Source organism: Benincasa hispida, chromosome 1 (genome assembly GCF_027475165.1).
Source record: "Benincasa hispida cultivar pf3 chromosome 1, pf3_genome.v1.1, whole genome shotgun sequence".
Classification (NCBI taxonomy): Eukaryota; Viridiplantae; Streptophyta; class Magnoliopsida; order Cucurbitales; family Cucurbitaceae; genus Benincasa; species Benincasa hispida.
In genome coordinates, this window is record NC_143478.1 from 20,440,240 (window position 1) to 20,451,188 (window position 10,949).

The window sequence follows — 10,949 nt, forward strand, 5'->3', positions numbered from 1 at the left end:
ACATTTTGAAATCTATGACCAAATAAAAAACCTAAAACTTAAGTCCCGTTTAGTAATTATTTCGTTTTTTGATTTTTGAAAATTAAGCCTATTTTCTCCATATTTTTTATAATGATTTGCATATTTCTCAAGTACAATGATTGAATTCTTGACAAAATTTAAAAAACATAAACAAGTTTTTAAAAGTCTTCTTTAATTTTCAAAATTTAGCTTAATTTTTTTAAACCATGAATGAAAAATAGATAATAAAAGAAGGAATTTGGAGGTGAAAGTAGTATCTATAAATTTAATTTTAAAAAAAAATCAAATGATGACCAAACAGACGTTAAAGATATTTTTCCAAAAAGAAAATAAGTCGTCTATAATTTAGATCGAGTTCAAGCCGAATCGGACCAAGCCGAGCCGAGTTATTTTTTCAAAATATAACGGCTGAGAGCAAGCCGACCATGAGAGCGGGGGGAAAGTACAGAGAGAGAGAGAGAGAGAGGCCCCCGTAGGCATCGTTACCATTTTGCGAACCCAAAAAAATTTTACTCCATTTTTTCTTTGCTTTCACTTCTTCCCTTCTCTGCTTCCATTTCCACTCATTTTCCTCTTTCGATTCTCAGCTCAGATCTCTCCAACAAACTCCTCACCCACCCACCCCTTCTCCCTCTCTTCTGTTTGCTCGCTCAAGTTCGAATTCAACCGCATAATCGCTTCAACTGGGTTGGTATTGTTCGTTTACCCCATTTCCTTAACCCCTTTTCTATGCTGTTTTATTTTTATCGGAGTCTTGGTGTTTTCTTAGATCCCTCTGTTTTTCCCACTTTCAATTTGGTGTATGTTTTGTGTGTCTTGACTTGTTTGGCGAGTTTCGTGAAGAAATGGGTTACAGTTGGTGTGTCACACGGTCTGTTCTTTGAGATTGGCGATGGTGGTGGGAGTTGAGGAAGGGTGTTTTTTTATTATTTTAACTCGTGGGTTTGTTGGGTTTGTTTATTTGGTAGTTGGTACCTGAATTTCCAGGTTGATTGATTTCTATTTATTGTGCTTACTCAAGTTGTTAATTTGTTGGTTTCATGCTAGATTACGGTTTTTCAGCACTATCTGGTAACATAAGAGTTTTTGTTTGTTTGTTTATTTGTCTGATCTGACTGTTTTACTTAATTGCGTAGGAGTGTCCATTGTTCTTCTTTTGTTACCACCCTACTTTCCTCTTTATGGATGAGTAGATCAATGGAGTTTGATACTATGTCTGTTTTTTCTTTACTCTATGAAATTTCCCCTTCTTGGTTCACTCCAACCACTTACCTTGGCTCTGATGACCAAAAATTTTTCTGCTATGGCTTTCTAGAAGTTCATCGTTAATTCAGCGGTTAGAGTCATGACTATGGAGCTTTTCGAAATTCAACCTGCCGAACTTAAGTTCACTTGTAAGTATAAGAGGAAACAGTTTTCTTTTTCTACATTTTGTTCCAATGCATGATGTATATCCAATATATATTATCAGGCAAGATGGCAGTAAGACCGCTGCAGAATTTGACTTGCATAGTCTTGAATTGTTTTAGATGAAAGTGAGGCTTAAATCATGACGTAAAAAATTGGTAGGCCTAGTTTAGGCTGAGTTGTAGCTTACAGGTGCCAGTTTACAATAAGAAGTAAGCAAACCAAATCTTCTGAATTATTTAGGCCCTGATAACTATTAGGTATTTTGTTTTTGTTTTTGAAATTCTCACAATGATTTTCATCTTTTTTAAGGAAATATTTAAAACTACTTTTGCTTGGATTTTGAAAACATTTGTAAAAAGTAGGCAGGCAACAAAACAAAGAAACCCACAATTGAAAGTAATGTTTATAACTTTATTTTAAAAAAACCAGAAGCCAAAACCAAATTGTTATCAATTTGGGCGTCAGCTAGTGGGAGTTTATTTCACGACCAGCGAAGTTAAAATGTTCTGTATGATTTACTTGCTACTTAACAATTTTTTTTTAGATTTTAAAGGATCCCGATGTCCCTACCTGTTTATATCTGCATGTTTGTTATGCAAAGAAAAAGAGATAGAAGAATGTTCTGGTCTATGCACTCATTTCCTGCAGTGTTATTTTAACATGTTTTACACGCTTTCTTTCTCCAGTTGAGTTGAAGAAACAAAGTTCATGCTTGATACAACTTATCAATAAGTCTGAGCAACATATTGCTTTCAAGGTGAAGTATTCAAAATGGATCAAACAAAATCTATTTCCTGCCAATACCATACCTTGTCAATTAGATTTTTTTCCCCGATAGGGTCCAAAATTGAAAAGAATCTTAAAGCCTTGTTTAGCTGCCGTGTTTAATATACAAACTTTGTTCGCAGGTAAAAACTACATCTCCCAAGAAGTACTGTGTGCGACCCAATACTGGCATTATTAAGCCCAAGGATACGTGTGACTTCACAGGTATCTCTGCCTGTCATTCCTTCAAAATGTTGGTGGTGTTAATATGGAGTTGGCTGGTAGATATCATATAACTATCTACTGCTTTCTTTACACAAAACTGCCAATCCGTCTTAAACCATTTCAAAGATGTAATAAAATGGACAATTAGATGCCACTTCAAAAGGCTCTGAATAGTTTCTTTTCAGTAATTATTTATTTTTATTTTGTGTATCCATTCTCTGATTTCAACTCTCTCACTCTTGGATCTATTCAGTCACCATGCTAGCTCAGCGTACGGCTCCACCTGATATGCAATGCAAAGACAAGTTCCTGGTCCAAGGCACAGTCATCACCCCTGGAACATCTGAAGAGGACATCACATCTGACGTGGTAAGAATTTGTGTTTATTGCTTGCTTTACAGGCCTTTTTCTAAGATTTTTATTATGCAAGGCAGTTTGCAAAAGATACTGGCAAGCACATTGAAGAGAAGAAGCTGAAGGTTTTTCTAGTGAGCGCAACACCACCTCCTGTTTTGTTACCAATTAATGGAGAATTGAAACTAGATTCAAATAATGAAACTTCCATGCCAAGAGATAGAATGCAGACAGGAGTTGAGAACATACCTCCACCTCATAACGTAAGACTAACTGTCACCTTTCATGTGTGTATGTTGTGCTTCCGTTAAAAGTCTATTCTTTACTTCTCTCTCCCGCGCTAGTATTCACCTACTTCATTCTGATTGGAGGGCAGCTCTAGTATCAAATTTTGAGGATTTTATAATATGCATATATGTAACAGTAACATAAACATGGTTTTAAACTGAAGCGTATAGGCTGTTTATTATTATTATATGTATTAGTTACCTTTACTTCTGATGGAAAAACATGATTGGATCGTGGTTGATTTTTTTCATTTCCTGAATTTATCTCTTGATTGGAAATTGATATATTCTAGGTTGCAGAAGACTCCAATGGACTCACCTGCAACCACATAGATGAACTTAGACCAGTTGATAACCCAGTATTGCTATCTCCACCTTATAAGGTATGACCATGCAAGCAATTCCACTATGTCATATGTGCTTATATTATTTTCTTGTCAGTGTTGTCTTCTCCAGTCAATACACACACACATATATATATTCTTGTCCGTCCCTCTCTAGTTTTCAATTGTCAAGGGATTTCCCGTGGAGATATATGTCCGTTTACCATCATTTCATGTTTTGAATCCTCGAGTTTGTGGTCTTAATATTGCATGAAAAGCTACACGAGGTTTGAAATTCCTGCAGCGACGAGACACTTGGTTTCCATATGGTTTATCAATGTTCTGCCTTTCAAAGTATGATCGACTTTTCTCCTTGTGTGTTTGAACCATATGATGTATACCAGGTGGCCGAGGGAGTTGAGAAAATTGATACTTGTAAAGATTCTGATGAGAATAGAGCAGCTGAGGATGTTTCAACAAGACAAAATGAGGATGTGGTAGCTGGACCAATTGAGCATATTGAAACCACGCCAGCTGAGGGAATTGAGGAATCAAAACTAGCGAAGGTTCTACCAGAGTTAAACTTAACTAAAGACTTTCAAGAGCTGAAATCAAAGCTAACTCTCATGGATGCAGAACTACTAGAGGTAAGACTTTTTCTCTTGAAGTTAGATTATCATGCACTCTCTGTGGTATATATGTTTCTCCTTCCTACAAAAATAAACGGCAACTGGCTAGTTACAGTTAATTGATCGGATAAGTTCATGGCCTGTGAGTAAAACTTTTGCCTCTTATATTCCCAGGTCTTTAAATGTAGAGGTGTTGCAATGTTTATGCTGCTATATCTCTACTATGATGAGTTCTCAATTTACGAAGGCAGAAAACAGTGATGGTATTTAAGGGGATATTTGGTAGGCCAACTTAGAAACAAAAGATTCAAGGAAAACAGAGTTGTATTTCACCTTTTTGGATATGTGTTTGTTGGTAGATTCAAAAGTTAGATTTCAATTTAAACAATTAATGTTCAAAATGTGTTTGATAATATATTCATAAACCATAAAACTAGTTGTAGTTACCCACTAAACTAATATTAATTAATTTATGAACATGTTTTACGTTAAAAAATTAGTCAACTTCTTATTTTATAATATCATATAATTTATAGTACATTATATTATACCATACATATTTTAGTTAATAAAAATTAATTGAGCTTATAACATGAAATACTATATTTATTAATGTTTTTACATATGTATAGCTTTTTATATTATATTTATTTATTTATTTTGGGGGGTGGGGGGAGGGGTTATGCTTAGTAGCTTCTGGTTTTTGCTTACCAAATCATTGAAACTTCTTAAATTCTTCTATTAGTAGTGCATATACATAAAGAGCAAGGATTTATAACGCTCCAGTACAGCTTTTATGTTTGTTAGTTGTTGCTAGATATAACTAATTTTTCAGGTATTAATGAAGAATTTATGAACATATGCAGGCTGAAGCTACCATAATGAGGCTGAAAAAGGAGAGGATGGTAACAAGTAAAGAGAGGGAAATGCTCAAGCGTGACTTGGTAAATCCTTTTTTTTTTTTGGTCCTTTACACTTTTAAGCATAGATTTTAGTCATTCAACTCACATCAAACTCCATATTCATCTAGTACCATAAATATGACGATCTTGAATCTAGAGAAGACAGCCACTTCATAATCTTTAAAATTTGTATAAATTCAAAGAGGCATGAATCAAAGTTTCAAAAGTGTGGGAATTAAAAATATATATATATATTTGAGTTCTTCATCCCTTCGCCTTCTTCAAAATGACGTGGTGTAGTTTTTCGCCTTCTTCTGCAATGGGGAACCTATCAAATGGAGCCTTCACTAGGATACACATTTATTTATGACATGTTTGATCATTACAGTATTGAGGCACTCTGATTTAAGATCTTGGGGAGTCTAAGGGACATGATTCTGATTTCTTGATGCAGGAGACATTGAGAAAGACTGGCCAAAGAAGTATCCAAGTAGGCTTCCCCTTGATGTATGTTGTGATGGTTGCTTTTATCAGTCTTCTTGTTGGATACTTCGTCCATCCTTAGCAGCAGCAGAACAAATCAATGGGGGCGCCATCAGGTATTGTTGGAAATATTTTCTTTTTAAGATTATGGACTGGGCTGCTGTCTTTGATCAGATCGAGAGGAGAATCCAATAGGCTCTCTGTGTAGTCCAATTGTTTTTGGTTGTATATTGACTTGATGTGTGCTTTTTTATGATTATATGTAAAGCCTTTTTCTTATATATATATAAAATAATTTCTTCTCATTATTTCATCCAATATCATCTCAGAAATACGTGGATTTAAGCCTACAATTTATTAGTAGATATTCAAATATCTAAATACTTGCGCTATGTTGAGGTTAGCATAGATAAAACCGTTATTTTTTATTATTTATTATTTCTAGGTGTCTAAGGCTACGTTTGGTTAGCTTTGTCAAAAAAAAAAAAAATCATTTGGAAAAAATCTTTAACCATTTTCTGTGTTTGGTAAAATAGATTTAAATTAATCTTTTAAAACCACTGCGTTAATTGCAAATTTACTTTGAAAGCAGTATCTTACTAGCTTTTAATTTCTCCTAAAAATCAAGTAAAATTTTTAATTAATATTTAGTTTTCAATTTTACATTAAAAAAAAAATTATTTTATATATTTATTTCTCACATAATCAAATCTGTTTTTTATTTTTCATGAATTAAATACATCATTTTTTAGAACAAGTATATCATATTGATATATATATATTTTAAATAAAGCTCTTTTCCTTAATATTTAAAAATTAATCTATAAAAAGTAAAATTATCAACTAAATAATTATTTAAAATTTTAAATTACAAAAAATTAAAAATTGATTATAAGTCTATTTTAATTATTATATCTAGAATAAGATTTATCAAAGACTCCAACCTACAAGTTGATATTTATCAAATATTATTTTACTTCTTTTCGCAATTCATTTTTCTAAAAGTTATTTTAAAAGCTACCACGATTTCAAACGGAACCTAAATATTCTAAATTTGAATGTCGATTAGAGAAGAGACGAGGAAAGGGAAAGAAAGGTGTTTGAATGTTCCATCGATCTAAGTTGTCTATGATACTAATACAAGATGGTCACACCCTAAATTTTTTATTTTTTTTATTTTTAGAATAGGTGATATTATTATAAAGGAAAAAAATATTTTAAAAACATAAGAAAACACACCTAAACTTTCAAATTAAAGTTCAAACCGTCATTACTCATTGGTAAGATGTAAAATATCATTCCTTAAAATCATTGTTAAATTACAAAAGAAAGGAAAATAAGGTTTCATTTTAAGTTTAATCGTTTAAAGTCCTTTTTAACTTTTAATTTCGTCTAGTTGATTTGTACATAATTGATATTTGAAATTATATATATATATATATATATATATATATATATATATATATATTTTCTTTCAGTCTTTATGATTTTGGTCTAGTTTTTATTTAGTCCCTAAGATTCATAATGTTACTTATTTGGTCTTTAAGTTTTGACTTTTGAGTATGGTTTCAATTTAGTCTCTAAGTTTCAAAATATTATAATTTTACGTTTGACATTTGAATTTTACTTCAATTCATTTCCTATGGTTCAAGATTTACACTTTTAAACATGATTATTCACCAAGTACTCATTTTCCATTTTCAATGTTAATTTATGTTAATAAATTAAAAATTACTAACAGAATTATGATTAATTAAGTTTCACTATATTTTATCACTTTTAAAATTCAATTCAAAATTTCACTTCATAATTATTTTAATTAATTACAAAAATTGACGTCAATGGTTGAAAATTAGTATTTAGTGACAATTTGAGTATAAAAATATAAAATGTTGAAGCCTAGGGACCAAATTGAAACACACCTCAAATTTCATAGGTAAAATTATAACATTTTGAAACTTAGAGACTAAGTTAAAACAAAACTCAAAATTTTAACCAAATATGTAACACTTGAAAACCTAAGGACCAAATAGAAATTACGCTCAAAATATAAGGACCAAACAAATATAAGGACCAAACAAATATTTTACCCAAAAATAAATAAAATTAATGGATCTATTAGATATATAATTTAGATTTATAATTAATAAGACTCTAAATTTTTTATCTTGTGCTTATTAATTTTGCAAAATTTGTAGAACATAAATTAATTTAAAAAAAAGTTCAAATTTGTAATTTCATATATCTTTTTAGATAAAGATGGTAAGTTTAAAGACCTATTAGACATTTTTTAGAATTGAAAGACCAAATGAATATAAATATGAAAGTGTAAAGATGTATTATTAGATACTTCTTAAAGTTAAATGGGTAAATAGACATAAACTTAAAAATTTAATTAAATAATAAAATAAATAAACTTGAAAGTTTGGTTACTGAGCTTGTGATGAAAATAGGCTGTTAGCTCTTTGTGGGTTGGGTTAGTTTTTGGTCCAAAATAGATGCTATAAACGAGTATTGAAATTAAATTGGTTACATTACAAGTTTAGCCTCCTCATGTTTATTTGATTTTTGAACTCTTAAAAAATGTAAAACTTACTGTTAAGGTCTCGTTTGACAATCATTGGTTTTTTTTTTTTTTTTTTTGTTTCTAAAAATTAAGTCTATTTTATCTACATTTCTTACAATAATTTGTATCTTTCTTGAATACAATAGTTGAATTCTTAGCCAAATTTAAAAAACAAATACAACTTTTTTAAAGTACTTTTTTAGTTCTCAAAATTTGGTTTGGTATTTTAAATTATTGGTGAAAAGTAGATAACAAAATAATAAATTTGGAGCTATAACTAATGTCTACAGGTTTAATTTTTAAAAAAAAAATGATTAATAAATGAGGCCTAAATTTTGAAATTTGTATCATATTGAATTCTCAACTTATTCAAAAAATTTAAAAACTAATTGATATATTATATATTAGTTTAACTTTAATATCTCATAATATCTTAAACTTTCTATTCCTAGTATATTCATGAGAACTTTAATAGTCCATAAATTAAATTTGTAATTTTAGAACGTGCTGAAAATTCCACGTTAAAAAAAATTAAAATTAAAATCAAAATATCCCACACTCCTTAAAAAGTAGATGGCCTGTTCCTCTTATTGTTAATTGGTTTTGAGATGAAACCACATACTAGAATGTCATGGACTAAATAGACAGCTAGTGCCAAAATGAGTATAACTCAATTGATAAAGTACTCGTTAACGAACCCTCCCCTCAACTTTATGCTTTTTTCATACAATATATATAAGAAATTAGCATAATACTAAAACCATCGGTTGGGCTCGTGGTAAATTTACGTTCTATCCCTCTTTAGACCCATATTTAAAATGTCAATTGAAGTCTAACAATATATATTTTTTAATAAATAGTTTGACATTTATTCTAAAAATTTCTCAAAAATTTATAGATTAAATTTGTTATGTTACCTAATTGAATACGAAACGGACCATGTTTTGTATTGTTTTGTTTCTTTTAATCCAATACGTATTCAAAGTGGTTTTCAAACTTGCGTTTCCCGCGTTCCTTCTTTAACCCCAACACTCTGCCCTGCGGCCTGCGTTCTTTCTTCTTTGGATGCAACGGAGAGAAAAACGACGTCGGCTTATAAAGAACCGATCACGTGCAAGCAATTTCTCTGGCAGGTTTCACGTGCCTCTCCCTTACCAGGTTCTCTTTTTTTGCTTTTTTTTTTTTTTTCCCTTCCAAAACATTTTAAATTTGATAGTATTTTATCAGCTAAACTATGAAAAATATAAATAAACACAAAAAATACTTCACTTTATAATTTGTTTTTAAAGTACCATAATTCTTTTGAAATTTATTCAATTACCTTCAATTTTCATAATCATTTCAAGACTATCGTAAAGTGTAAATCTACTATAGTATTGGATGGAAATTAAAACAATGGGATAATGACCTAAAACAAAAATTATGTTCGAAACACCGTCACATCTGCAACAATTTCTTCCAGATTTTCAAATGTGGATTCGTATCCGACGATTTCTCCCATTTTATCTATGTTGAGAGAGGAGTAAAACCAGCTCATAATAGTGCGATTGCATTTCTATCAATAAGAGAAATGAGGATTGGGTTTAGTTTGCTGAGGGTTGAGGTATTTTGGTGGCTGGGGATAGCTACTGTCAATGAAGCTTTCAAGGTCATAGTCCATGATGAGGTTGAGAAGTTGATTCTTCCAGATAAGATAGTTCAAATCATTTAGTTTGACAGTGAGGGATTGGGACATATGAGGGAAGTTTGCTACGCGGGATTTTGGGGATGAGAGTGTGGAAAAGGGATTAATCGGTACCTGATTTGGAAAAGACAAATGGGTGGGAAAACCGGCATAGTGAGAGTGAAGGGGTGGTGGGATTGTGGGGATGAAAGTGTGGAAAAGGGATTAATCGGTACCTGATTTGGAAAAGAAAAATGGGTGGGAAAACCGGCATAATGAGAGTGAAGGGGTGGTGGTGGAGGGCCATATTGCGAAGGGTATAATGGATTTCGAGCAGGGGGAAGGGCATGTTGAGTAGCAGGTGGGGTAAACGATGGAGAATATATAGATATGGTGGTCGGAGGTAGAAAATTAAATGGATACCTGGGGTTTGATGTCACTGGTAAGGTAGAGTTTTCTTCAGATGTTCCCGAGCTCAACGCCATGAAGAATGACAGGATGCTTTATAGCTCTGATACCATGTAAACGATAGAAAGAAGCGAAGGCTAAACGATCGTTGTCAAATATCTAAACGACAGAAGCAATCGTCTACATGATAGAGGTGAGAGTGTAGACGATAGGGTAGGATACTGCACGACTGGGTCGAGCGTGTGAGCGATAAAGGGAAAACGCTACACGATAGGGTCGAGAGTGTAAACGATGAAGAGTATACGATAGGATGTAAACGATAAAGACAATTGGCTACACGATAAGTAGAGAGAATAAACGATAGAAGAAATGTACTAAACGATCGGCCTTCAGCGATAGTCATAGTCCGTCGTGTAGCTTTATTTATTAACATATATTTTACCACATGGTGTAGTATCAATGGTCTAATATAACAACCATGAAAGAGAAAACATAAAATAACAACCAAATAGTGGAACCTGAAATGCTGAAGAAAGGAGCATAAAAACAAAGGAAAAGTTTGTTATAATTTCAAAAACATGACACTCGTTTATCAACTCTAATGATATTTTACTCCATAATAGTTTCCAAACATTCATGAAGGTCAAAAAGTACATACCATTTTTTCTACAGATTTGGGAGGGGGAGATCACATTTCTTATTTTGAAGTTAATAGTACATATTCATATTAATCGAGTTACGTTTATGTTGGCGAGAGTAAAAATAGAAAGCTCTTTTATGACAATTTGATTGAGTTTGTGCAATTTACAATTGAATTATTTTTATATCTATTGAAGCCTTAACAAAATTTTACTCATTCGAATTGCAATAGCTTATATGTTTATTTCATTTTTCCTTACAAAAAAAAAAAAAT

The 10,949-nt window shown here is 31.7% G+C and overlaps 1 protein-coding gene across 6 annotated transcripts; it reads left to right on the forward strand.

The window, feature by feature from the left end:
* Positions 1-434: 434 nt before the first annotated feature.
* Positions 435-5,707, forward strand: LOC120089019 (vesicle-associated protein 2-2-like). 6 transcript variants are annotated; one of them, XM_090306088.1, is made up of 11 exons: positions 450-708; positions 1,158-1,235; positions 1,337-1,415; positions 2,118-2,188; positions 2,340-2,421; positions 2,675-2,790; positions 2,856-3,038; positions 3,356-3,445; positions 3,790-4,032; positions 4,881-4,958; positions 5,371-5,707. In XM_090306088.1, exons 3-11 carry the CDS (start codon positions 1,367-1,369, stop codon positions 5,479-5,481), a joined length of 1,023 nt encoding a protein of 340 aa, XP_090162214.1. In that variant the 5' UTR covers positions 450-708; positions 1,158-1,235; positions 1,337-1,366; the 3' UTR covers positions 5,482-5,707. The 6 variants fall into 6 exon arrangements, with proteins under 6 accessions (XP_038902435.1, XP_090162214.1, XP_038902396.1 ...); XM_090306089.1 differs by having other exon boundaries at positions 539-712; XM_039046507.2 differs by lacking the exon at positions 1,158-1,235 and having other exon boundaries at positions 435-712.
* Positions 5,708-10,949: the final 5,242 nt, after the last annotated feature.